The sequence below is a fragment of the Panthera onca genome, chromosome D3, assembly GCF_046562875.1.
Source record: "Panthera onca isolate mPanOnc1 chromosome D3, mPanOnc1 haplotype 2, whole genome shotgun sequence".
In the NCBI taxonomy this organism is placed as follows: domain Eukaryota; kingdom Metazoa; phylum Chordata; class Mammalia; order Carnivora; family Felidae; genus Panthera; species Panthera onca.
The window spans coordinates 6,157,606-6,185,382 of record NC_138350.1 but is presented as its reverse complement, the minus strand read 5'-3'; the positions used below and the strand labels follow the sequence as shown (position 1 = coordinate 6,185,382).

At 51.6% G+C, this 27,777-nt stretch overlaps 2 protein-coding genes across 5 annotated transcripts; both read left to right on the top strand.

Moving 5' to 3' along the window:
• Window positions 1-4,498: 4,498 nt before the first annotated feature.
• Window positions 4,499-23,088, top strand: LRRC43 (leucine rich repeat containing 43). 4 transcript variants are annotated; one of them, XM_060612201.3, is made up of 12 exons: window positions 4,499-4,610; window positions 5,908-6,168; window positions 7,168-7,278; window positions 9,397-9,536; window positions 11,669-11,907; window positions 12,533-12,720; window positions 13,349-13,587; window positions 15,477-15,618; window positions 15,749-15,904; window positions 16,013-16,198; window positions 16,527-16,560; window positions 22,821-23,088. In XM_060612201.3, exons 1-12 carry the CDS (start codon window positions 4,518-4,520, stop codon window positions 22,946-22,948), a joined length of 1,917 nt encoding a protein of 638 aa, XP_060468184.3. In that variant the 5' UTR covers window positions 4,499-4,517; the 3' UTR covers window positions 22,949-23,088. The 4 variants fall into 4 exon arrangements, with proteins under 4 accessions (XP_060468184.3, XP_060468187.3, XP_060468186.3 ...); XM_060612204.3 differs by having other exon boundaries at window positions 4,551-4,610; window positions 6,144-6,168; XM_060612203.3 differs by lacking the exon at window positions 4,499-4,610 and adding an exon at window positions 4,740-5,568 and having other exon boundaries at window positions 15,531-15,618.
• A 277-nt stretch (window positions 23,089-23,365) lies between these two features.
• Window positions 23,366-27,761, top strand: B3GNT4 (UDP-GlcNAc:betaGal beta-1,3-N-acetylglucosaminyltransferase 4). Its single transcript, XM_060612199.3, has 2 exons — window positions 23,366-24,255; window positions 26,397-27,761. The coding sequence occupies exon 2, from the start codon at window positions 26,405-26,407 to the stop codon at window positions 27,464-27,466; it is 1,062 nt and encodes a 353-aa protein (XP_060468182.2). The 5' UTR covers window positions 23,366-24,255; window positions 26,397-26,404; the 3' UTR covers window positions 27,467-27,761.
• Window positions 27,762-27,777: the final 16 nt, after the last annotated feature.

Sequence of the window (27,777 nt, the reverse complement as noted above, 5' to 3'; positions counted from 1 at the left end):
GGAGCTGAGGGTCAGTGCCCCACAGGGAATTTCTGGGGAGGGTCACAGTGAGTATGCGTAGGCGTCAGGCTGGCATGAGGTTTCTCAAAATGTATTACCTTTGGAAATTTCTGAAGTATGCCCATGCCAGTGTGCGGGGATGGCCCCGATAACCACAGTGAATATGGTGAGTCAAAGGCCTCATCTCCGTTCTGCTTGGCCTTGAACATCATTGGATTCTCAACTGTGTGTTTGCAACGACAAGGCCTAGAACCAGAGTCTGTGCTCCAGAGTTATTTGTCGAAGGTGCTTATTCATATTTTGAATAATAGACTCTTCTAGGGTCTTAGGAATGGTGGCAAAGAAGTTAAACAAGGTCCCTGCCCTGATAGCTGGTGTTCTGATGGGCAACGGGCAGACAGTAGACACATTATCAAACAAGAAAGTGTAAGGTAATAAGAACTATAAAAATAAAACAAGGTGATGGGAGAAGGAGAGAGTGGTAGGTGAGATACTCTAAGTGACGAGGAAGTAACTTCATAGATTTATATTGCTGGCTTTATGGCATTTGTTATGGCAGCAACTGAGGACCAATATAGTCTTCAGCGGCCTCTTGTTGCCAACCTTACTGGCTTCCTCTCAGCCTTCATTTTACTTGACCCCTCCATGACACGCTGTAATGCCAACCACTTCCTCTTTCTTGAAAACCTCTTTTTCCTCTTTACTCTATAATAATATGATCCTGATACCTTGCGGCCCTCTGACCATGCCTTCTTAGGCCAAATCATCTTCCTTCTTGATCTCTTAATGGGCATGTCTCCGAGGGCCCCATCGTCGATCCATGTTCCTCAAACCTTAATGTCTCTCTCTTTCAAACTCCAGAACTAAATGTTCGGTTGCCTAATGGGCATCTCCGGTGGAATGTCCTGCCCTCGATATGTCCAAAACCAAGCATGTGAGTCAAGGTAATAGTAATTGTGGAGACGAATGGGTGTGGATAGAGTGGAGAAATTTGTAGGAGTCTCAGGAGATGGTGGTTGAGTGGACATGGGGATAGTGGAGAAGGAGGAGTTGAGAACTGCTTCTGGGTTGGTGGTTTGGGTAACTGGACAGATTGTGGTGCTGCAAGCAGAGGGGATCACAGGGCTCAGGTGAGTGAAGAATTCAGTTTTGACACGGTGAGTTGGAAGTGTCGTGGAACTCTCAGGTAAAGATGGACAGTGAGCCTTTGGACATTCGGATTTGGAGCTTGAAGGAAGGAACTGGAGTCATGGGTGCCATGTCTGTATATTGGGCCATCTTTGGGTGCCATCTGTACGTTGTAATTGAGAAAACTGTAAGCCTACAAGAGATGACCAACAAGAGACATGTAAGGTAAGTGTGGAGTCTAGGGGTCCACGTCTATTAACGGGAGAGGGAGATGACACTCAGTCTACAACACTGAGAAGACACTCTTGGGAGGGAGAAAAATGTACGAGGAAAACACGCCATGGACCAAGATGAAAAGTGGTTTTCAAGGAGGAGGATACAATTAGCACCATCATAAGCCATGGAGAGGTCAAATAAGATAAAGACTGAAGGGATTCACTAGGTGTGGCAACATAAGGTCACTGGGAACTTTGCTTGGGGAGTTTGAATAAGTTATTAGGGCAGGAGCCATATTGTGGCAGTTTGGGAAGTGAGGTAAAAGGGCCCTCCGACCAGTCTGTCCAGAAGACTGGATCAGAGGAGGAAAGAGACAGCAGGGGCTGGAGGGGGACTTGGGGCGGACGAGGGTTCCCAACTGTTTCTTCTGTTGTGCATTGGGCTCTATGGGCCACCCAGAGCTGATCTCGTCCCTGTGCTCTCGACTCCTATCCAGCTGCTGACTTGACATGGGATAGATGTCAATGGGCATCTTGAACTTAACTCATTTGAGACGGGACTCTTGATTACTCCTCTAGAGACTTCTTTTCCCTCACTGCAGATCAACCACCTAGTTGCCTCATTAAAATCCCAGGAGCCGGGGCGCCTGGGTGGCTCAGTCGTTTGGGCGACCGACTTTGGCTCAGGTCATGATCTCACAGTCCGTGAGTTCGAGCCCCGCATCGGGCTCTGTGCTGACAGCTCGGAACCTGGAGCCTGTTTCAGATTCTGTGTCTCCCTCTCTCTCTGACCCGCCCCCATTCATGCTCTGTCTCTCTATGTCTCAAAAATAAATAAACGTCAAATAAAAAAAATTTTTTTTTTTTTAAATCCCAGGAGTCATCCCCAATTCATCTTTCTGATTTGCTTATATCACTCATGGATATTTATCTTATTCTTTAAAAAGACATGTGGCTCTTATTTTGTCTTATAGCCCAGTTTTGGAGAATTTTTCTAATAAAAGTAAAGGTGTGGATGCCTGGGTGGCTCAGTTGGTTGAGCATCTGACTCTTGATTTCGGGTCAGGTCATGATCTCATCATGGTGAGATCTAGCCCCAAGCCAGGCTCCACACTGAGTGTGGATTAAGATTCTCTCTCTCTCTCTCTCCCCTTCACCCCTCCCCCACTTGTACATACTCTCTCTCTCTCTAATAATAATAATAGTAAAGGTGTTCTGATAAAGGTGTTTGACACACAGTCAAAAAGGATGAAAGATGTCTACCACAGTGGGTGTTTTCGGAAGGATCCCATCAATAAATTGGACTTCGTCAAAATTAAAAATGTTTGGTCTTCTAAAGACACTGTTTAGAAAAGACAAGTCTAGACTGGGAGAAATAGATTTGCAAACCACAAATCTGACAAAATATATAAAGAACACTCAAACTCAATTTTATTAGGATTAGGCAATAGTTTCTTTAAAATTACGCCAAAAGCACAAGCAACATAAGAAAAAATAGATAAATGACACTTCACTGAAATGAAAGACTTTTGTGGATCAAAGGACACTATCAAGAAATTGAAAAGACAACCATGGAATGGGAGAAAATATTTGGAAATTGTATGTAAAACAAGGGGCTAATATCCAGAATATATTAAAAAAAAACTTTTAAAAATCAACAATAAAAAGACAAAAAATCGTTTTAAATGACTAAAGAATTTGAAAGACATTTCTCCAAAGAAGATACACAAATGGCCAAAAAGCACATGAAAAGATGCTCCGTATCATTAGCCAGGCATTAGGGACATGCAAATAAAAACCACAACGAGATACATCACATCAACTAAGATGTCTATTATAAAAACAAAACAAAGCAGTAAAATAATAGGTGTTAGTGAAGATATTAAAAAACCAGAATCTTCATATATTGCTGATGGGGAGGTGACCTAGCAGAGCTTCTGTGTAAAACAGTTTCCTCAAACTGTTAAACATACAGTGACCATATGATTCAGCAATTTCATTCCTAGGTATCCACCCAAGAGGAATGAAAACATATGTTGCCATAAAAACATGTACAGGAACGTTTCAGAATTTTTCATAAGAGCTAAAAAGTGAAAACAAATGTCCCTCAGTGGGTGAATGGATACGCAAAATGTAGTCCATTCATGCAATGCAATATTATTCAGCCATAGAAAGGAATAAGGCACGGACACCTGCTACAACATGGGTGAACCTTGAAAACATGATGCTGAGCCAAAGAAGCCAGACACAAAATGGCAAATATTGTATGATTCCATTTAATATGAAATATTTAGGAGAAGCAAATCCATAGAGACAGAAGCCTATTAGTGGTTGCTAGGGGATGGACCGAAGGGGGAATGGGGATTGACTGCCTAGTGGGTACGGGGTTTCCTTTTGGGGTGAGAAAAAAGTTGAAAATTAGATAACAGTGATAGTTGCACTATGAATATCGTTGCATTGGGACTATACTAAAAATCACGCAAAGTTGCACACTTTAAACAGGTGGATTTGGGGGTTCGTAAATTATAGCTCAGTAAAGATGTTGCACTTCCAAATTATAGGAACCAAATCATCCCATTTGTTTCTCAAACGTGTGCCCGGGAGCCCTTACTGTTTGGGTAGCAGTAAGCTAGATGCTGGATACTTAGGATGGAGAGATGATGTGCAAGCTTGCTTCCGTCTATAACGGGGTCTTGGTGCTAAAACGGTTATATATGTAGACAGTGATTTAAAACCCCGGACTCAGGGGTTAAAGCGATCCACATTGGAATCCACTGGTTTATCTTGAGACTGTTTGACCTTGGGCTCGTTTCTCTTTCCTAGATCTGTCACATGGGAACGATAATCAGCACTTTTCTCAGGTGGGAAGCGCCTGCTAGGAGCTACAGCAGTTATGGCCCCTGGTGGTGGTGGGAAGTGTACTATTGTCCCATTTCGCAGCTGCGGGCGCAAAAGGGTCAGAACCAAAAACCCAGGTCGTCCCCGCCTGAGTCAGGGTCTCGGTTTCCCGGCCGGCAGGGAAGAGTCCGCAGACCCCGGCTGGTCTTGGGTTCACCTGGAGCGCCTGCGTGCCGCGCGCCCCCGCCGGGAGGATCGCGCGCCCGGCCCCGGTGGGCGCGCACGCGTGTCCCGGCGGTTGCCTAGCAACCGGCCAGGCGAGGCGGCCGCGCGGGCATGGAGACGCCCGGCGGGACCGTGAGCGCCGCGGTCCGGGAGCACCTGAGGCAGTTGTGTCTTCGCGACTTCCCGTGCGGCACCGGCAGCTGGGTGCGGGCGCCGGCGGGGGCGGCCGGGGGAGGGACGCGGGGATCTGCGGCGCCGAGGGGCCCGGGCCGCCGGCACAGGCTTTGGCGGATCCGGAGAAGCCTGAGGGGAGGTTTGGATCTGGGCGTTTAGGGAGCGTCCTGAGCTGGGGTGGGGGCTGGGACGCCGCAGGGGCCGATGGGAGAGCTCCCCCCCGCCCCGCGGGCCTGACCCGCAGAGGAGGGCGGGACCCCGCCTAGACCTGAGCCCGGCGGGCTGACCGGAGGGGGGCGGGGGGGGGGGGGTAGGGCTTCTCCGTTAGAAACACCAGGCTCCCTTTGAGTTGGAAAGTTTTTGCCTGGGCCCAGAGCTTCTCAACCCTCAGGTGCCCCAGGGCGCAGAAGGCGTGGTCCTGAGCAGGCCCGGTTCTGCTGCCTCCAGAGGCCGGTGGGTCTGGGGGAGAAGCGGCTGCCTCCCTCCTCTCCTGGCTCCTTGTCTCTGAGGCCGGAAACACTTCCCTTCTAAAGCTTCTCCCTGGGGTGCAAGTCGTGGCTCTTGCGGGCCGGAGCGGGTGCGTCTGCCCGCACCCCACCCCCATCAGCTAGTGCTCCTGGTGGGGATGAGGAGCAGGCCATTGGGAACCTGCAGCCCCCAGGATGTGCCCTGGAATATCTTGAGGGTCTGGAATGTTCCCCTCCTGCTTGCTGGGAAGCTGAGGCCCGCCACACTGGTAGGGGCTAAGGGGAGGTCTGTGTGCCCATTTTCAGAGAGGAGAAAACCAAGGCACCGATCAAGGAACTAATGGATTTGTTTGTCTCCTCAACAAACACTGTTGAGTGTCTACTGTGCAAGGCGCTGTTGGGTTTCACCGATGTCTCCAGGAGTTCTCCTGGGGAAAGGGCTGGGAGAAAGTCAGCTCTGGGACCCGACCTTTCCCCGTCCGCTGTGGCCTCTAAATTCTGAATTCACCTTTTCAGCCACGGTACTTCTTCCTCGAAAGCCATTCCTTGGTTAATACATCCCCCAGATTGCCTTTTGCGCCTCTAGCTTTTAGTACATAAATCCTTCTTAACTGTTAGGTTGCTTTCACCTGCTTCTTCAGGGTTCCCAGCTCGAGTAAATTCCTAAAGGCAGGAATGCAGTTCTTTGTAGTTCTATCCATGGCTGATGATCAGTCGGAGGTATTGATTACTCACTGCTTAAACTTCTAAACTCTTGATCCCTGATGGTCCTATCTTACCATCTACTCTTTTGGGGGAGTCTCGAATCCTTGAGAGGGCTGAGTCACGAGTAGCGAACTTCTCCACCTCCACCGCTGCAGAATAAGTCACGTTTTCTTCCTCGAACTTGGCGAACATGGAGGGAGCTGATCCCCAGAGACGAGGAGGCCGTGAGCCCCGGGGAGGAGACGGTGGAGGCCCTGTTGGGCCTGGTCCGCAGCCCCCACTCCCCCTGGGCTCTGCTGGAGGGCTCCAGTGCAGAGGACCGTTTTCTGAGAGAACTGGCCATCCAGAATCCCCTGATGCTCAAGGACACCTTCTTCTACTCCTACTTCAGGTCCCTACGAGTGGTGGACAAGCAGGTGAGTGCCAGAAGTTGATGTCAAGGAGGCCATGCCCCTTAAAGAGCTTAGTGGTGAGACCTAGGTGGTGAGTAGAAGGAAGGATGGGGAGGTAGCTCGGGCCTAATTAACTTCACCAGCACCTCCACCTGCCAGGGCCAGCTGCTCCTTTGTTCCGTGTCTTCTTCCTTCCCCCCCGCCCCGGGGAATCCAGGTGTGTTTTCTACAGCCGACTTCTGACTTGGGGCTCCTGGGTCCTCGGAGAGACCTTTGAAGTGTCTGTGTCGGTTTTACTTAATTTAAACTGTGGGGGCCCGGGGTTGGGGAGGGTTGGCATGGTACTGTATTAATTTCTGTTACTGAGAAGCCTTCTTTGCCTCTACCGATAACAGAGCCCCAATCTGCAAACTCAGCCTCCCTACATTGGCTTCCCCTTTCCCAGAGAAACTGTGGATCTACACAGTACCAGGTGGGAGGGGCGGGAACAACTCCTGTCAGTTTTCCTGGGACTTTCGGGCATCAGCGCTGAAAGTGTCCCGGGAACGCCTCGATCCTGGGCACACTGGCACAGTCGCCAGGAAGGGCCCTGATGTGTTTGAGGCCACAGAGAACTGAAGGTTCACAGATAGGCCTCTGAACTTCCGGTCTGATCCTGCGGTGTGTAAACTCGTGATTCCTTAAGGCCTCAGGGGTAGACAGCACAGAACATGGGATCCCTGCCCTTGGGAGCACACAGTCCCAACTGGGGACACGGGACACTGGGCTGGTAGCTGTACAGCGCCTCGGGGGAGTGAGGCGGGGGCTGAGAGGTCACTGCGGAGGCGGAGCCCTGGGATCCTGGTGGAATGTGCAGGAGAGGCTGTAAGAGGGTCGGTAGGGGAGACGAAAGGGGTTGGTGTGTTCGAGGTGACTCCCTCAGGAGGCAAGTGGCCTCCTGTCGGTGGCCTCCCGTGGACCCTGTTTCTGCTCCAAAGCTGCCTCACCCGCAAGAGCGCTCAACTTCCTTTCCTTCCCTTCCAGGTGAGCTTGGTGGATAAAGACCTCCTGAAATTTCTAAATCTTGAAGAGTTGGTACTGAGTGCTAATCAAATCCAGGAGATCGAGGCTGTCAACCTGCCCCCAACTCTCAAGGTAAAAGAGCTCAGACTCCATTTAGGGTCTTCGAGTTGGCTCTGCCCAGAGGCCCTGCCCCTGCCCTCCCCACAGAAGGTTTGGCCAGTGTGGCTGGATGCCAAGGACCGGCCCCAGGCTTTGGAGAGGGAGGCCAGGTTCCGAAAAAGTAGAATCTCCATAGGACCCTGCCGTTCCGTGTCTGGGTGTACGCCCCAGAGAAGTGAAGGCAGGGACTGAGATTCTTGCTGGCCCGTGTTCACGGCAGCACTCCTCACGACAGCTGAAAGGTGGAGACAACCCAGATGTCCAGCAGCCGAGAAAGGGCAAACAAAATGTGGTCCCTCCACGTGGTGGGATATTCTTCAGTCATAAACAGGAACGATTCGTGCTGGGACATGGACGGACCTTGAACACGTGATGCTGAGAACAAGAGTCCCGACACGAGAGGTCACATGTTAGCTGATTCCGCTTGCGTGAAATATCTAGAAGAGGCAATTCCACAGAGACAGGGAGTAGATTAGAGGTTACCGGGGCAGGGGTGAGGGCGATGTGGAGTTGTTGCTTAATGGGGTACAGTCTGTCTGGGGTGATGAAAAATTTCAGAAGTAGGTAGCGGTGACAGCTGCACTACAATGTGAGTGAACTTAATGCCACTGAATTGTACACTTAAAAGTAGGTAAAATGGGGGCGCCTGGGTGGCTCAGTCGTTTGAGCCTCCTGACTCTTGATCTCAGCTCAGGTCATGATCCCAGGGTTGAGGGATCTAGCCCCGTGTTGGGCTCCATGCTGAACTTGGAGCCTGCTGAAGATTCTCTCCCTCTCTCTCTCTCTCTCTCCCTCTCTCTCTCCCTCTCTCTCTATCCCTCCCCCCACCCCCTCCCCTGCTCATGTGCACAGTCTCTAAAATAAAAAAATAAAGAAAAAAGAAAAATAGGTAACATGACAAATTATGTATATTTTGCCACCATAAAAATAATCATTTAAAAAGAAACCAGGAGCACCACAATGGCTCAGTCAGTTAAACGTCCAACTCTTGATTTTGTCTCAGGTCATGATCTCACGGTCATGAGATCAAGCCCCCCATCAGGCTGTGCGCTAAGCGTGGAGCCTGCTCGAGATTGTCTCTCCCTCTCTCTCTGCCCCTCCCGAGGTCATGCACAGGTCATGCTCTCTAAATAAATAAATAAATAAATAAATAAATAAATAAATAAATAAATAAAAGCTATTCCAGGCTTAAGTTTTTATTTTTATTTATTTTGAGATAGAGAATGAGCAGGGGAGGGGCAGAGAGAGAGGGAAACAGGATCCCAAGTGGGCTCTGTGCTGTCAGTGCAGAGCCCGATGCGGGGCTTGAACTCACAAACTGTGAGATCATGGCCTCAGCTGAAACCGAGTTGGATGCTTAGCTGACTGAGCCACCCAGGTTCCCCCAAGTGCTCTCCATTTTAAATTAAATGTGGAAATTAGTAGATGTAGTGGCAAAAGGGACTCAGAAATATGGCTCAGTGCCAGGCTTCGGAAGAACCCAGGTGAGACCTTGGAGCAGAAGTGCAAGAATGCTCCGTTCTCCTCAAGTCCATCCCTTACTCCAGCCAGGGGCCCTTTAGCTTTCCCAGTGACAGGTTGCTGTGGGTTGAGCAATTGCCAAAATGCTGTGTTACCCCCCGTCCCGTGCCAAATTTTAAAGTTTTCTTCACAAAAGGAAAAGGAAGTTTCCAACACCTGCTATAGAAATATTATTCCATATTAAACAAAAATTAATGTTCATTTATTTTTGAGAGAGACCGCACAAGAGGGGGAGGGGCAGAGAGAGAGGGAGACACAGAATCCAAAGCAGGCTCCAGGCTCTGAGTGGTCAGCACAGAGCCCCACGCGGGGCTGGAACTCAGTAACCGTGAGATCATGACCTGAGCTGAAGTCGGACGCTCAACGGACCCAGCCACCAGGTGCCCCTTTTTTCCCCTATTTTAAAGTGAGTCCGGATGGACACCGGGTGGCCTGGCTTGAATGCTTTGCGGTCCTCCCCGTTTCTCAGGGAGGAGGGAGGGAGGAGGAGGGACAGCGGGAGGGAGGGAGAAGGGAAGGAAGGATGGAGGGACTGGGGCTCACAGGCACCATTCTTTCTGCCTCTCTCAGGTGCTGGAGCTCTATGGCAACGAGATCCGCAGCATGGAGTGTCTGTGCGCTGCCCCGCCCCCGCGACTCCAGCACTTGGGGTTGGGTCACAACAAGCTTCTGGGCCCCCTGGAAAGTCTCTATGTCACCTCCAACCACTGGTAACTCCAGAGTCCCAGACAGAGAGAGAGAGAGAGAGAAAGAGAGAGAGAGAAGGGCTTAGTGTTAGGTTTGGATGATTGCACCCTGGTACCTTGATGGACTCTGCTTTGCTCTCTTTTCTTTCTTTTTTTTTTTTTTTTCTTGTCTTCCCTTCCCTTCCCTTTCCTTCCCTTCCCTTTTTAGCTTTGCTCTTTTATTTTCTTTTTTAACTTTGCTCTTTTCTATAATAACTGCTGGTTGGCTGCCAGCTCCAGTCCTAGGATTTATTTCTCTAACTAAATAAGCAAACATTTCCACCGAAGCCCAGGGAAGGATTACAAATAGCAGGAAGCAAAAGCAAACCTTTTGCTATGATGCTTTTAGAGCAGGGTTTCTTGACTTGGGCACTGCCAGCACTGGAGTGGGAACCTGTCGGTGGTGGGGCTGTCTTGCGCACACAGGAAGTTGAGCGGCACCCCTGGCCTCCACCCCCTAGATGCCAGTAGCACCCCTGCCCCAGTTGTAACCACCAAAGTGTTTGTAGATAGTACCCAGTGCGTGCCGTGCAAAATCGCCCCCAGCTGCCCTACAGACCACTCCTGCCGTGACTTGTCTCCTTGGGGAGTGAGCGGTGGGAGACAAGACCCTGGGTCTGAGGACTCTGCGGGGACCCGAGGCGACCTGTGAAAGGCCGTCAGAGGAAGCTTTCGGGGTGTGCTGTGAGGATTCCCAGGGTTTCAGCGTCCTGGGCAGCCATGGGCTTAGGTTCACAGCCCGGAAGGGGCAGAGGACGTAGGCCAGCATCACTTCCCTGCTTTTCTAGGTAACCTGGAGAACGATCTCAGGTGGCCCAACTGTACGTGCTCTTGGAACGTGCCCGACTCTGGCCATAGTTTCCTTCTTCCTCCTCTCTCTCCCACTCTTGCCAAGCTCTCTCTACACAGTCTTGGCCGCGTGTGCTTCTGCACCTCTTTCTTCCAGTGACGGCGGCTGCCGGGAGGGAGACATACATGTTAGACTTCTGTGATGGCTGATTTCAGACCGTGGACAGGGTACCGGGTGTCCTGATTTTTTTAATTTGGAAAACATACTTATTCTAAACATAGGTAACCTGCTTAATGCCAAGTGTGGCTTTCATAAAAACAGGTATGTGAAACCTTTGAAATTAAACGGAGGGCCCCCTTTTCGTGGACCGATTTTGCTGATGTGTTCTCAGTCTTCTTGAAGAAGGCTGACACGGGATACGGTCCGTGTGCTGGTCCCCATGAAATGTTCTCGGGTATTTCCCGTTGACTGGCTAGCCAACATCACGGGCGGGACAGGCTGCCAAAGGAGAGCAGAAGGGGGGGGATGTGGCTGAGCTCGGCCAGCTGGAGGCCCGGGGTACAGCAAAGTGCTGATGAGGCGCCCCTCGCGCTTCTCTCGCGGCTGCTCTCAGAGCTGAAACCAGTTTGCTTTCTAGTGTGCGCATCGGGGAACCACCCCTGCCCCCTGTGCGGCCCTCTTCTCCAGACTGGCATGCAGGGTGCCTCCTTCGTCCTCACTGGCATGTTCGTCACTCGTGTGCCCCGAGAAAGGAATCACGTGGCCTCCTGTGACCATGAGCCAGCCGGGCTTTGGAGGGCATCCTCCGGCTTCTAACCCCCTCAAGTTTCAGGCACCCTCATCCCAGATCCCCATATCCACCTCCCTCTCTTACCCCTACTCACCGCCCCTCCCCATGAGGCTTCCATGCGTCTTCCTTGCCAGTCTGTCCGTCTTTGTTGAGAACCTTCTAGTGGCACAACACTGTGTCAGGATCTGTGGGAGGGACCAAGAAGAAAAGACCGGTGTAAATGGAAGTCAGTGGAGGCGGGATGTGACGAGGGCCATCTCTGTGTCGCAGCGAGGATGGCAGTGTCGTGGGGGGGGGGGGGGGGGCGGGCAGTAGAACCCAGAAGCGCTTCCCAACAGGGTGGCTAACTTGAGTCAAGGGCGCCTGACTTGGGAGTCGAGGGTGGGCGGAAATTCCTAACCTGCCCTCAGCACAGGCCTTCTGTCTGTTCTGGATGCAGGGTGCCGGCGGGTGTTGAGCAGGGCAGGCCGGGCACACGTCCCCATCCCTTCGCTCACCCTGCCTCTGGACCCCCGGATGGTCCTGCTTCCCTTCTAGGCCCAACCTCGTCTCTCTGGACCTGAGCTTCAACGACCTGACGGACCTGCAGGGCATGATGGCCAGCCTCGGCACCCTCTGCCGCCTGAGGCTGCTGGTGCTTCAGGGGAACCCGCTGGCCCTGCTGCCCTACTACCGAGGCTTCACCATCGACAGCCTGTCCCAGCTCTGCGTGCTGGACGACATCACCGTGTCTCCCAGCGAGAAGCATCAGTTCCGGGGGCTCGGCCGCAGTGGGGGTGAGGGAGCTGATGTGCCCAGTGGGGAGGGGCCGGCATCTGACACCTCGAGCCTCTGCTGCCACCATCGAACTAGTGGCCTGTCCCTGCAGCTCCCCCGTTGACCCACACCCTAATCAGGCGTAGCTCACCTTCTCGGTCTGAGTTCTGTCCCAGACTTTTGATTCCTGTGATTGGGATTTGGGGACAGAAGCAGTAAGGAGGCAAACAGGAAACATTCTTTAAATCAACTTCTTTACTTTTGTGGCGGTTTGAGATCACCCCCTTGTGGCCCATGCCACAAGCTGCATCAGAGGTTGCTCAAGGTCAAGATGGTGATAATAGCTACGCCTACTGTGAGCCAGGCTCCTACTGTGAGCCAGGCTCGTGCTAAGATAACATGTACTCTTCATCTGTAACCATCCTGTAAAGCAGCTACTACCGTTCCCATATACAGACCCAGAAAACAAGGCTTAAGGGGGGTGTCTTAGCAAAAAGGGACTTACCCCCAAACCGCTGTTGGAACTTGGCCAAACTGGGATTTGAACCCAAGTCTGCAAACTCTGAGGCTCCCCACTGAGTGGAGAGAAGGCAAGAATCCGGCTCCCCTGCCGTCCCCCTCACTCCTACCCATTCTCCCTTGCAGACCTCTTGGCACGTCAGGCACAGCTCGTGGTGACCATTGGAAATGTCAAGGGGGTTCAGGACACCTCTGTCTTAGACCCGGAACCAGGGCCCCAAGGCCCTTTTATCACTTACAGCTATTATGTGACCTACGATTTTGTAGAAGAGGAAGAAGGAGAAGAAAGTGAATATGGTGGTGTCCTGGCGGAGGTGTGTGATCCGGGGGCTCTTGCCCCCCTCCCCCCCGGAACTGGGGGTGGGGGGGGGGGGGAGGGCTGGGCTGCACTGGGGTCCGCAGGGTGTCCTGCGCAGGCAGAACAGCTTCTCAGCTTCTTGGGGCCCGGGAAACCCCTTCACAGGGAGCTTTCTGATTCACACCCTCCTCCGAGAAGGGAAGAGGCTCGTTCAGCCCCTTTCTCGAACCTCCTCCTTTCTTTCACCTCCTTCCTTTGCCCTTGAATATGAGCCAACGGCCTCACAAGGAAACAGCGTTTACAACCAGGTTGGTTGCTCCCCGGGCATACTTCTCCCCAACTGCATCACCCTTCCCTTCGGAAGCAGACCTCAGGGTGTCATTCGGCCAGGAGCAACGGAGGACACCCCAGCTTCTGCAGCAATTGTTACTCTTCTTACCCCTAAGGCAGTTCTCTGAGAAGGGGCATTAAAAAAACCTTCCTGCCCCAGTCTGTGTGTTCGCTGGCTCCGCAAGTTCACCGTGGCGCGGACACCTGTTCCCGCGGACACCTGTTCATGCGGACACCCGTTCACGCACACGCGCGCTGCGCGCCCTGAGAACCCTGAACACCGCGGCCGGGCGGGGGTGTGGTCTCTCCCGCAGATCGTCATGCCCTCGCCCAGCGCCGAACAGCTGTCGGAGGACATTCCGGAGGACGTTCCCGAAGAGGTCTTCGAAGAGCACGAGGACTCTGCGGAGTCCGGGCTGTCCGCCCAGTCGGAAGAGCGCGAGGATTCGCTCGTGTCGGGCGGGTCGGCGCCCTTGCCCGGGGTGGCCGACTCCGCGGAAGAGCTGGCCAAGCTGCGGCCGCGAAGAGACCCCCGGCTCTGCCCCTCCCCAGGGTAAGGACGGAGACCCTGCCCTGCGGGAGCCCCTTCCTCGTCCAACAGCAGGGCACCCCCCCCACCCTGCCCGCCGCCCCCGGGCCGCGCGGGACGGCCCGAGGCTGCGCTCCCGGCTGTGCGGGTGCGGCCGCGTCGGTGTCCGGCACTCCGAGCCCCACCCCCCGCGCTTCCTTCCCTCCGCCCGGCAGGGCTGCATCGCCTTTCCGCCGCCAGGAGTCCCGCCGCCAGGTGTCGCGCACGCGGGCATTTCTTAGTCACCCGAGAGGACAGCACTTTCCGTTTTAGCCCTCAGAGTTGAGAATCTTTTCAGTTTAACTTCTTGATACGTGGAACGTATCCTGGCGTCCGACCCTTGGTGTGGATCTTGCAGCCTGAGCGGCAGGCTCTTCCTTACCCTCCTAAGGCCCCTCTGGCCTCACAGCCCCCGCAGATGTTGTCTTATCTGATGAAGAACCTTTTGATGAAGAATTTTTAGGGTCACTTCTCATTAGGTATTGAAGCTCTATTAACTGATTTTTGTAACTAATTTCAAAACATTGAGCCTGATTTGGGTTTATTTAATAATAATAATAATAATAATAATAATAATAATAATTGCTATTATTATTATGCCAACATGGGCTTGAACTAAGACCTGAGCTGAGATCAAGAGTGAGACGCTTAACCGAATGAGCCACCCAGACGCCCCTGGGTTTATTTTTTACAAAATTCAACTGAGGGTAAATGATAAGGTTTGTGGAGAATGTGGAAAAGCTGCAGTGGCCCATCCACTTGTGCTGTGTTCCCTCAGGTGACAGAACCAGGCAAGCGGCCATCCCCGCTGCCAGAGAGAAGGTGGGGGACAACCAGCCACCCCCCGTGCCAGGCTCCTCAGTCAACCACAGCCGACGACTTTGTGGTTCTTGGTGGTGTTGAGTTTTTAAAACATAAAAAAGAGCCGCAAATAATTCTGCTTTAAAAATATGTAAATTAGAAAAATATGTACATGAGAAAATAAGTTTCTTCTTCTGCATCCATCTAACCTATCCTATAGAATGAATTACTCTTTTTTTTTTTTCTTTTTTTAAGTAGGCTCTATGCCCATCATGGGGCTTGAACTCAGGAACCCAAGATCAAGAGTCACAGGCCTTACTGACTGAGCCAGCCAGGCCCCGGAGTGAATTACTCTTTATTATTATTTGAGAGACAGAGAGAGCAGGAGAGGGACAGAGGGCGACAGAGAGAGAAAGAGACTCTTAGGCGGGCTCCACACTCAACATGGAGCCCAATGTGGGGCTCGATCCCACGACCCTGGGATCATGACCTGAGCCAAAATCAAAAGTTGGACACTCAACCCACTGAGCCACCCAGGTGCCCCCAGAATGAGTTATTCTTAATAGTTTTGTGCACGTAGTTCCCTATTTTTTTCTTATACAGTCATATATATAAACATATATACTCATATCTTTTTTGTTTTAAAAAAATAGACTTCTGTATATCAATTTGAAATTTGCTGATTTTCCATGTGGCTGTGGACATACAGATCTGTTCTACCATTAAAAAAAAACGATTGAGGTGTAACACACACATAGAGAAATATCCACTTTACAGCCAAATGATGAGGACACCCAGGTAGCCACTGCCCTTGACAAGTAACAACATACCAGGACCTCGGAAGACTCCTCAGGCCCCTGCCTCCTCCCCAAGGGTCACGGTCAACTCAACTAACACCATTAACTAGTTTGCCTCTCTTTGACCTTGATCTAAATGCATCGGGCAGTAATCCTTTGTGTCTGGCCTCATCTCCCGCTGTGCACGTGTGTGCACATCTTCTCAAAGGCCTGGTCCTGGTCCCCGGCCACAGCCTCCCGGGTGATGGGACCCCTGTCTTCATCCCCCTCCCCAAGGACCGTTCTCTTCAGCACTGTCCGCAAGCCCTGGACTGATGTCATCCCCTGCAGCTACGAGATGCAGCACACGCTCAAGGACCTGGTGCCACTCAAGGCTTTCCTGCTGGCGGGAACCACCGTGACCATCGTGGAGGAGAAGGTGGGTGGCCGGGATCCCCCTTTTCCTGTCTCCCGGTCTTCTGTCATGGGGCCCCGCTCCCTTGTCGTCAAGATCCCAGCCAGCCCCAGGCTGGCCTGTGTTCACTCGTGGCCGCCTCGCCGTCCCCTAGATTCTCTCTTGGCCTGCGGTGCTGCCTCCTGTTGACGTCCCGTTGCCTGCCAAGAAAGGAAAAGGGGAGAAGGACAAGAAAGGGAAGAAGGAGAAAGACAAGAAGGGAAAAGACGGGAAGGACATGGCAGGGAAAAGGGAGAAAGAGGTGGCAAAGGTACTGGCTGGGCTGCCAGGTGCCCCGAGGTGGTGGTGGTGGTGGCCGTGGGCACTCTGGGCACTGTCCCTGCTGGGCCCCGTCCACTCTCCTGACCTCTCTCCACAGGAACAGAAGGGATCCAAGAAGAAAGAGCTTCCTAAGGAGCTCCGCCAGGACCCACCCATCCTGCGGGTGCTGGGCAGTGGCTTGGTGGTCCTGGAGCCCCTGCTGGCGGGGGAGCCACTTGTGTCCGAAGTGTGCAACTTTGGGGTGATCCGCACTTTGGAAACTGACAGGCTGACGTCCCTCAGGGTACAGTAGGGCCTCTGTCACACCCCTCCCCATGAAACCAGTGCTGGGCAGGGAAGGGTTATGGGGGGGGGGGGGCATCTCTGAGCCTCCCGACCTCCAGAAGCCCCCGTGCTGGCAGGGCCCTGGGACGCCTGGGGAGGAGGAAGGCCTCTCCCTAGGCCATGCGGCGGTGCCCAGCTCCCAGCCCTCTGGGTTACTGGCTCCTCGGGCAGCCTTCTCAGGTGTGGGGAGCCAGGTTAGAGCTGCCCTGCCTTCCTATAGGACAGCACCCCTTCCCCGGTGCCCACCAAGTCCAGTAAGCATCTCTTGTTGTGGTTCTTCCTCTCAGGATTCAAAGAACAAGAACAAGAGAGCTAAAAAAGGTAAGAATTAACGGTGGCAACTGAGAGCAGGGAGTGTTTATTGAGGACCTCAGTCTATTCAGGTTGATATAACAGAACACCACAGCCCAGGAGGCTTATAGACAGCACACATTTCTTTCCTGCAGTCGTGGAGACTGCAAACTCTAAGACCCAGGTGCCAGCATCGTTAGGTGAGGGCCCTCTTCCTGGGTCTTAGCCAGCACCTTCTTGCCATGTCTTCACATGGTAGAAAGGGTGAGCGAGCTCCCTGGAGCTTCCTTTGTAAGGACGCTAATCCCATTCCTGAGGCTCTACCCTCAGGAGCTCCCAAGGCCCCGTCTCCTAATGCCGTCACTTTGGGGGTTAGAATTTCAAGGTGAATTTTGCAGAGACACAAACATTCAGACTGTAGCAGGACCTGGGGAAGGATCAGCCTGATTTGGGACCAAAGAAATGGAAGAATGGAGAACTGTATCTTCTGGCCAGTGGGAAGGCCATGCCCGCTCTGAGGACCAAACCCTACATCTTTCTTGCATCTCTGAGAAAAGAGCAGCCTGCTGTGGGTTATGTGAAGGGCAGGAGAGGCAATCTGGGGTAGGAGCCAGGATGAGGTGGGATAGGGGACTGAAGTTGGGACTGGCCCAGAGTCCTTCTGGCTCAGCAGTCGTCCGGCCCTCTTTGCCCAACGAGGACCCTGGGCTTGCTTTATGAGCAAGGGGCAGTCACTGAAGTGTCTGAAATAGGTAAGCTTTAGATTTGAGTTTTAGAAAGAACCGGCTGGCTTGGAAGGAGCGCTAGGAGGCAGGGGACCAGCTGGGAGGCTACTGCGAGGTGCAAGGAGGTGTAAGATGAGGTCAGAGCAGCACTAGTCCCAACAGCTAAAAAGCGGAAACAGCCCAGTGTCCATCCGCGGAGGAGTGCCTGAAGAGGACACGGGTATCTGTGCATCGGATCACCCAGCAAAAAAGAATGAAGCGCCACCTGTGCACAACGTGGAGGAACCTTGAAAACGGGATGCAGAGTGAAAGAAGCCAGATGCCAAAGGCCATGTACTGTATAATTCCACTTGTGTGAAACGCCCAGAACAGGTGAATCCATAGAGACAGAAAATAGATCAGTGGTTGTGGGGGTTGGGGGTTGGGGGTGGGGAGTGACCGCTAATGGGTACTGGGTTTCCAATTGGGGGGATGAGATGTTGTGGAATTAGATAATGGTGATGATTCTACAACATTGTGAATAGACTAAAAGCGACAGAAGAAGCGTACATTTAAAAATAGTTAAAATGTTGAATATTAGGAGAATTTTATCTCAATGAAAAAAAATTCACCTAAAAACAAAACAAAACCAAACCCTGTAAAAGGCAAGAAGTGCTAAGTCATTTCCTGACTTGGAAATGGGCAGCAGAGATGGTGTGGAGAAGACAGGTGTGAGAGTTACCGTGGGGCCGGGGGTGGACAGGAGAGACTCGGGCCCAGGGCCCGTGAAGCTGAAGAAGCCTTTCCCTCACCTGCCCATTGTCACCCGGGGCGCTCTCCATGTCCTTTGCCACCACGCTAGACAATCACAATTGCCACCTTGCTGCACCTCCTTCCTCCCACTCTGTGGCCGGTCTGTCGGCACCCCCACAGCAGCGGGACGATTTTGTTTGCAGATCTGGTTGTGTCACTCTACTGCTGGAAATTCTTCCATGACTTCCTGCTGGCTCATCACAAAATCCGAATGTCCGTGTTCTATAAGCACTTCCCCCCCACCCCCAAGAGTTCTGCCTAGAGTACTCCATTTGCACTTGCCACTCTTTGTACTCAGCTACTTGTTTTGCCAGATCTCAGCCTCAGTTGCCTTCTTTAGGGGAGTTGATCCCTGGATTAGTGTGGGCTTCCTTGTTTTCTTCAGGGTATCCTGTTTTCATCCTTGGTACTCAGCGCCATGCTAACTATAGAGATATGAATCTGTGTCCTGGTTTCCCTTTTATCTTGTCCACTACACTGAAACTACAAGAGAGTGGGGGCTATGCCTGCATTCTTTAAAGTCAGACAGTCCCCAGCCTCCAGCATAGTAGGCCATTGACATTGAATGAATGAATGAATCAGCTTATAGGTGGTATTTAAAGTCATGAAAGTATGTGCGCTTATGTTGACAGAGAAGAGGATTGAGCACAGTGCCCTGGGGAACACTACAAATTTTGAGCAGGAAGGGACAGCAAGACTTGAACGATCAAATTTAAACATGTACTAAAGCAAAACTCAAAGATATTGAAAGGAACACAAAAATAGTACCCAAGGTAAAATTTATGTCTTCCATCCAATAGAAAAACTACCAGGCATTAAAAGAAAGAGCAAGAAAATTTAATATATAATGAGAATTTATTGTTCATAATTGACTCAGAAATGACATATGTTAGAATTAGTAGACAAGGACATTAAAGAAGTTATAATTATATTCCATATATCTAAGAAGCTAAAGGAAAGATTGGTGGTGGTATGTAGCAATATGGAAGATAAACTAAACTTTTAGAGATGAACACTACCATGTTACATTAAAAATACATTCAGTGGGACTAGTGGCATATTAGACAATTCAGAAAAAAAAAAGATTAGTAAACTGGAAGCAGTAGAAACTATCCACAATTAAACAGAAAAATGGTTGGAAAAAAATGAATAGAGCATCAGTGAATTTTCAGACAAATTCAGAGGAACTGATGTCCATGTAGTTGGAGTCCCCAAAGGAGAGTGAGGAGGGCAGAAAGACTATCTAAAGAAATAACTGCTGAAACACTTCCTCCAAATTAGATGGAAAATATCAATATACCAATCCAAAAAGTTAAGTGAACTCTAAACACAAGAAGCATGAAGAAAACAAAACCAAGCTAGATAATAATAAAACTGCTAAAAGTTGGTGATAAAGACACATTATGTACAGAAGAACAAAGATAAAGATGACATCAGATTTGTCATCAGGAAAATGTCAAATAGAAGACAGTGGAGGAAGTCTCAAAGAAAAACATCAACTTAAAATTTTTTACCCAACAAAACTATCTTCCAAAAACAAAGGCGAAGTGAACACTTTTCTAGACAAATGCTGAAAGAATGCATCACCAGCATACATATACTACAAGAAAAGTTAAAAGTAGTTCTTTAAGGAGAAGAAAATACTAGATGGATCTGGATCTGTACAAAGAAATCGAGAGCATTGAAAATGGTAATTGTAAGTAAATATAGACTCCTTTCTTATTATTTAAGTATGTTTATAGTTAATTGTTTAATGAAAAATTATATATATATATATATATATATATATATATATATATATATAACCAATAGAATGTACAATAATAGCAAAAAGGCTAGAAGTGGGAGTAAGGAAAGAAATGGAAGTGTATCATTGTAAGGTTCCTATTTCTATGTGAAGTGGTATAATATCACTTGAAGCCAACAAAGGAGTAAAATGAGGGATCATAAAGATAGTTATTCTTAAAGAATGAAACAAAAAGAAACAGAGGACATGTGAGTTAATAGAAAACAAATAAGATGGTAGACTTAAATGTAATCATATCAATAATCGCATTAAATGTAAATGGTCTAAACACCCAATTAAAAGGCAGAGATGATCAAATTGGATAAAAAAGATGCAACCATACGCTACCTACCCGAAACCCACTTTAAATATAAAGATACAAAAATATTAAAAGGATGGAGAAAGATATTCTTGCTAACACTAATAAAAAAACAGGAGCAACTATTAATATCAGACATAATGGGCTTCAGAGAAAGACTATTACCAGGGGTAAAGAGGGTTATTTTGTAATAATAAAGGAGTCAGGAGGATGTAACAATCCTAAGTATGCAGCTAATAATTGAGCTTGAAAATATATGAAACAAAAACTGATAGAACTACAAGGAGCAATAGACAAATCCAAAATTATATTCAGAGATTTCAATACACCTCCCTAAGTAATTGATAGAACAAATAGAAAATCATTAAGGATGTAGGAGACCTGAATCACACTGCCAATCAACTTGACGTAACTGACATCTGTAGAGTACCCCACCGAACAACATGAGAATACACCTTCTGTAAGTGCACACAGAACTGAGATATTCCATAATCTGGGCTATTAATAAAGTCTCAATAAGTTTAAAACAATTCAAGACATACAAAGTATCCTATCCTCTATGACTACAGGGGAATTAAATTAGAAATCAGTAAAAGAAGTATGTAAGATCTCTCAATTGTTTGAAACTAAATTACACACTTTTTAAAAATCTTTTTTAAATGTTTATTTTTTTGAGAGACAGAGTGCGAGTGGGGGAGGGGCAGAGTAAGAGAGAGGGGGAAAGACAGACACAGAATTTGAAGTAGTCTCCAAGCTCTGAGCTGTCAGCACAGAAATCAGACGCTCAACCAACTGAGCCATCCAGGCGCCCCTAAATAACGCACTTCTAAATAACCTATCAGTCAAAGAAGAAATCAAAAAGGAAATTAGAAAATACTTTGAACAGAATGAAAATGAAAAGATAAAATATCAAAATTAATAGAATATAAGTAAAACAGTATTTATAGAGAAATCTATAGCACTGCATACCTATAATTAGAAAAGCTTCTAAAACTATTAAGTGAGTTTAACAGGGTTGCATGATACAGGATCAATATTCAAAAATTAATTGTATTTCCATATACTAGCAATAAACAATTAGATACTGAAATTTAAAAATACCATTTACAATGCCATTGAAAAATATGAAATAGGGATAAATCTGACTAAGGATGTGGAAGTTCTATACACTGAAAACTACAAAATGTTGCTGAGAGAAATCAAAGACTTAAGTGGATAAATATGTACATGGATAGGGAGATTCAGGATTGTTAAGATGTTGGTTTTCCTCAGATTGATCTATGATTCAACCTGATAGCAATCGTAATTCTGGGGGGATTTTTTTTTTTTTTGGTAGAAATCAGCAAGCTGATTCTAAAATTAATATGGAAGTTCAAAGGATGTAGAATAGCTAAAACAGCTTTGAAAAAGAACAAAGAGGGACACCTGGGTGGCTCAGTCGGTTAACGTTAGACTCCGGGCTCAGGTGGTGATCTCACAGTCTGTAGGTTCCAGCCCTGCATAGGGCTCTGTGCTGACAGCTGGGAGCCAGGAGCCTGCTTTGGATTCTGTGTCTCCCTCACTCTGCTCTTGCCCGCTTGTGCTCTGTCTCTCAAAAATAAACATTGAAAAAAAAATTTTTTTAAAGAAAAAGAACAAAGGATGTACACTGCCAGACTTCAGGGCCCATACAAATATGGACAATGGGCATGATTTATAATCAAGCTACGGGGTTAAGATGGTCTTAATTTTCTTTTACTCTTTTGCAAATTTCTTTATTGTCTGGCTTAATTGAGGATAGTTGCATTTGAATAGCTGCTCCTGCAGCCCCTAATCTCTTGTGATGTGTTGCTGTGATTGTAGTGTATGAAGACAATCCAGTCTCACATGGGCACGAAACTGGAAAAGAAGGGGCTATTTTCATAGGCTTTCAAATAACTGATATCTTAGATATTATGTCAAAATTTGACAACTAGTTTTTTAAAGCCTGTTACGGTGTGAATACTGAATCTATCGTTTTTGCATAGTTACCTTAAAACCCATTAGTCTACATTGCTTTTTTTTTTCACATTGCATTTTGAAGGGCTATCTTGCCCCTGCACAATCTGTGACGTCAGACATTGGTTATTTGTGAAATACTGGTCCACAGAGTTGTGCAGATCTTCCAACCGTTGACACGTTTCATTATACGTTATCCAAAAATCATATTCTTCGTCAGCACGCATATGATTAGAAAAGTCTTGGAGTGTTGGGAAACGGTTAAGTTCACGGTGGCAGATGCGATGTTCCAAAATTCTAATTTCTACTCGAAAGCTCAAATGTCATAAATGTATCAAAATGCTTTCTGTTGTTTTCCCCGCAATGCCAGGCTTCCTTCGTTTGCTTTTTAGCAAACATCTACCAAATATCCGCGTCCGAATAACCATGGTTTGTCGGTGTTCTTTCAAGAGAAAACGGTGTTCCCAGACACGTGGCTAGTTCATCTCGCAGCTCCGACAGCTGAGCCTGGTTAAACGATCTGATGAGGGGTGACAAGTGTGTTCCTTACTACGCTGACAACGAAGCCGCGCTCCCCCTGGCTCGGAGGGCAGCTCTGCGTTTCGGGGATGCGGAACGAGCCCGTCCAGGACGGCCGAGAAGCAGCCCGCACGCCCCTCGGACTCACAGACCCGCGTTTTTATCTCCTCAGAAAAGACCAAGCCTGCGGCTGCAGTGTACGACGGCGACTACCAGCCCCAGCCCTTGACCGTGGACGTGCAGATCCAGCTGAACCAGTGCCGCACGGCCGAGGAGGCGCTCCGGGAGTTCGCCCTGTAGGGCGCGGGATTAAAGGCCGTTCTGACCACCGCAGCTCCGCGTCCGTGTGGCCGCCGCGCCCGGGAGCGGGGGGTGGGCCGGGGCGGCGGGGCGGCCTCCGCGGCCGCAGGTGTGCGGCGGGTGCGCGGAGCCGGGAGGGGGCGCGGAGCCCGGAGGGGGCGGGGCCCCGCGGCGGCCCCGAAGCCCCGCCTCTCCCGCTGCCCAAGCGGGCCCCGCCCACCGGCCGAGCGGAGCGGGGCGGGAGGTGCGAGGCTAGAGCTCGCGTCCGCGCTCGGCCGCTCCAGCTCCACGCCCGTGCCTGGCCCGGCGTCCCGGCTCAGGTAGGTCCGCGGGGGGCGGGTTGTGCGGGACCGGGGGCGCCTGGGGCCGCGCTGCGGGCTCAGGGGTGTCTCGCCGTGCCGGAGAGGGCCGGGGCTGCCCGTGCCTCTGCAGCCCGGCGCGTCCGCGAGGACGCCGGGTCTGGCGGCGGGGTCGTCTCCGCCGTGGACCGTCGGGGCCAGGCGGCCTCCTGCTGCCCCGGAGACCCTCGGCCGCTGTTGGCCCGCCGGGGCCCGGACGGCCGGAACCGGGCGCTGTGGAGCGGGCCAGCCTCAGCGGGCAGCGCCGCCTCGGGTCCTCGGGCCCGGGAGGGGCGTCCGCCGCGGGGCCCCCCGCCGCTCCTCGCTCTGGCGACCCCGCCGGCCGACGGCCCCCACAACAGCCCGTTAGAGACCGCGGCGTGGAAAGAATGAACTGGGGTCGCCGAGCCCCAAGGACCCCAGGCGGCTGTCACCCCAGAAACAACCGCAGACCCTCAGGACTCAGCACGACACTTGCGGGGGTGGGGGTTGTGCCCTCGCTGAAGCCCACGCCGGGTTAAGAACCAGGCTCTTGGGGGCTCTCGGTTTGGAAGGAGACCTACATTCGCAGGTACTGAATCAGGATTCACAGTAGCGTGTAGGGTGGGGAGCAGAGGAGCGGCCCGAGAGGGGGGGGTACCGTGCTCCGGGCCGGGGCGGGGCGGGAGTTGCCCGTGGTCCGGCGTGCGGGGGAGCCCGGGTGTGTGCGCGCGCAGCGGGAGCGCTGGGGGCCGAGGCGAGCGGGGCCGCGGCGCACCGGCCTCCGGAACCAAACCGCTGGCCCTGCGCCCTGAGTTCTCAGCCGACGCGGCCGGCGCGGCCCCGGGCTCATCGCCCACACCTGAGAGTCATTTTCCCCGCCTGAAAGCCGCGTAGCTCACCTGGCGGCGCAACAGTTTCCTAGCCGGTTTCCTGTCTCTTTACAAAACCCATCATCTAAGCCGCAGCAGGAGGAATCCTTCACACGAGGTACATTCTGTCACCACCTCTGCTAAATCCTCCAGTGGATCTCTACCGAGGATAACAATAAACCCAAGCTTCCCCCCTTGCCTCACGATGGCCCTTTTATGTGTGCCTTCCCGTGCTCTGGCTTCACCTTCTTCCGCTTTCCTCCTTGCTTTTAATACTCCAGCCACAGGACACTCCTGTCCTCAGAGAAGTCTCACTGCTCCTACTCCCGGAGCTCTGTTTAACTCTGCCTGGCACACTCTCCCACCAGATCTCTGTGGTTCGCTGCGTTCAGTTCTTGTTCAAATGTCCTTTGTCTTGGTGCCTGGGGGGCTCGGTCTGTTACGCGCCTGACTTTTGGTTTCAGTTCAGGTCCTGATCCCACCCTGGTGAGATCTAGCCGGGAGTCAGGTCCCGTCTGCGTTGGCAGCGGGGAGCCTGCTTGAGAGTCTCTCTCCGCCTTTCCGCCCCTCCCCATCCGCCTGTGTGCCTGCGCTCTCTCAAAATAAGTACCCTTGAAGTCAAACGTCCTTTATCAAGGAGAGCTTTCTCAGCTACTGCAGTTTGAGATAATCTTCCCCAGTCACTGTGTTCCGTTACGCTGGTTTAATTTCTTCTCGGCACCGTCTCGAGTGGGTATTGGTTTTGGTTTTTGGTCTGTCTTTTCTCTGTGGCCCTGCCTGCCTTGCCGGCCTCTGCATCCCTAGCGGCCAGAAGAGATGCGTTTGTGGCAGCTGCGGCGGCAGGACGACGGGGATGAGGCCGATGCCGGCAGACTGGATAGAGGTGTAGGCCTGTAGGACCAGGATGGCGTGGCAGTGGAAGTGAAGACGAGGGGCCCCAGGCCTGGCTGTGCTGCTCTTGACTTGGTCTTGGTCAGGTTACTCTGCTAGTTCCCGTTTCTGGGCCTTCTCTTTGGATCGCTGGGATACTGGCTGGGAGAAGAGCAGAGCTTAAAGGGACGGGAGAGGGGCCCCACGGGGGAGGCAGAGCTCCAGCTCTCCTTTCATGCTCTGCTGTGCAAGTGGTTTTTTCTTAAAACCCCATTTTAAGTAACTCCCCCCAAAAACCTGGGGGAAAGAAGAAACTTCCAAGAAACTGGGGAAAGAAGCTTCAGACAGACCTGAAGGGTGTATTCTGGGGTCCCTGTGGCTCCCTTTCTCTGGAGGAGCAAAGGCCCTGGGGCAGCACCTCGGTCATCTCTGCGACATCCTGCACAGGGCCTGCCGCCAGCAGATCACGGTGCACACTATTTCAGGGGAAATGGTTTGACTTTAGATTCAAGGGCCCTAAATGCTTAGAATGTATTTCACTGGAAACTAAACTAGCTCCGTGCCATTTTTGTAAGATACTTGAGTTTCCTGGGACATGCTGCAAGTGCTCATGGTTTCTCAGTTTTTTTAATTTTATTATTTTTTAAGTAATCTTGACACCTAACTCGGGGCTCAAACTCGAGTCGTATGCTGTGGGGTGTCTGGGCGGATCAGTCAGTTGAGTGTCCGACTTCGGCCAGGTTATGATCTCGTGGTCCGTAGGTTCGAGCCCCTCATAGGACTCTGTGCTGACCGCTCAGAGCCTGGAGCTGCTTGGGGTTCTGTTTCCCTCTCTCTCTGCCCCTCCCCCACTCATGCTCTGTCTCTGTCTCAAAAAAATGAATAAACGTTAAAAAAAAAAAAAAAAAAAGTCGCACGCTCTTCGGACTCAGCCCAGCCAGCCAGGCCACCCCATGGTGCCTCAGTTTTAAGGTGGCTGCAAGTCGGCCGGGTGGCTCGGTGGGCTCAGTGTCCAGCTCCTGATTTCGGCTCAGGTCATGATCCCGGGTGGAGCCCCATGTCGGGCTCTGAGCTGAGCATGATGTCTGCTTAAGATTCTCTCTCCCTCTGCCCCTCCCCTGCTCTGTCTTGCTCTCAAAAAAAAAAACAAAAAAAACAAAAAAAACTCAAGTCCTTTTGGGGAAAAAGTTGACCCGAGAGCCCTCTGATGACAGCAGAAGGCAAAGGCTGGCACAGCAGGTGTGCCTACCTGTCCCCTGGGAGAGGGACTCTGGAAGGAGGCACAGGAGACACCGAGAAGAGCTAATGGAAGGGAGGCCGGCAGGGACTCGGCTGCTGGGTGGCCGGCCGGGGACGTGGCTGGCGGCTCACACGGCTCTCTCTTTGCAGGACCTGCCATGTTTCGCAGGCTGGGTTGGCTGGTCCTGTACAGCCTGGCTGTGCTGCTGCTCAGCTGCCTGCTCTTCCTGAAGAAGGAGGCCAAGCCAGTGGGGGGCCCCACGGCCCGCCAGCCCTTCTGGGCTCCCCCGGGGCCCCACCGCAGCCAGTGTCTCCCCAACCGCACAGTGGCTAACGTCTCCCTGTCTCTGCCCAGCCGCCACCGCCTCTTCTTGACCTATCGCCACTGCCGCAACTTTTCCGTCTTGCTGGAGCCTTCCGGCTGCTCGGATGACACCTTTCTGCTCCTGGCCATCAAGTCGCAGCCCGGCCACGTGGAGCGGCGAGCAGCGATCCGCAGCACGTGGGGCCGGGTGGGGGGCTGGGCGAGGGGTCGGCAGCTGAAACTGGTGTTCCTCCTGGGGGTGGCGGGGCCTGCGCCCCCAGCCCAGCTGCTGGCCTACGAGAGCCGGGAGTTCGACGACATCCTGCAGTGGGACTTTGCCGAGGACTTCTTCAACCTGACGCTCAAGGAGCTGCACCTGCAGCGCTGGGTGGCAGTTGCCTGCCCCCAGGCCCACTTCATGCTAAAGGGAGATGACGATGTTTTTGTCCACGTCCCCAACGTGCTGGAGTTCCTGGAGGGCCGGGACCCGGCCCGGGACCTCCTGGTGGGAGATGTCATCCGCCAGGCCCTGCCCAACAGGAACACCAAGGTCAAATATTTCATCCCCCCCTCCATGTACAGGGCCCGCCACTACCCACCCTACGCCGGGGGTGGGGGCTACGTCATGTCCCGAGCCACCGTGCAGCGCCTCCAAGCAGCCGTGGAGGAGGCTGAACTCTTCCCCATCGACGACGTCTTCGTGGGCATGTGCTTGAGGAAGCTGGGGGTGAGTCCCGTGCACCACGCTGGCTTCAAGACATTTGGAATACGGCGGCCCCTGGACCCCCTAGACCCCTGCCTGTACAGGGGGCTCCTGCTCGTGCACCGCCTCAGCCCCCTGGAGATGTGGACCATGTGGGCGCTGGTGATGGATGAGGGGCTCAGGTGTGCAGCAGCCCCTTTGCCCCAACTCTGAGGGGTGGGTTGAGTGAGTGGACCCAGTGTTGATTTTTCCTATCATGATGACACGTGAGAACCTTGAATCTTGACCTGAGGGTCTATGGGAAATGCTGACTTCATTTCTTCATTTTTGTAACCCCCACCCAGACCTTGATAACTGATTAAAAACACTGACCCCTGGCTAACCTGTACCAGCATGTGTTGAATGGGAGCAAAGTTTGGCATAGCAGAGGCTGCCAGAATTCTCGTGGCAGGGTGGGGGTGCGGTGGTTCCCGGACCCCCTAGGGGCTCTGCCAGGCTGGGAGGCAAAGGAGGCTGCACAGGGC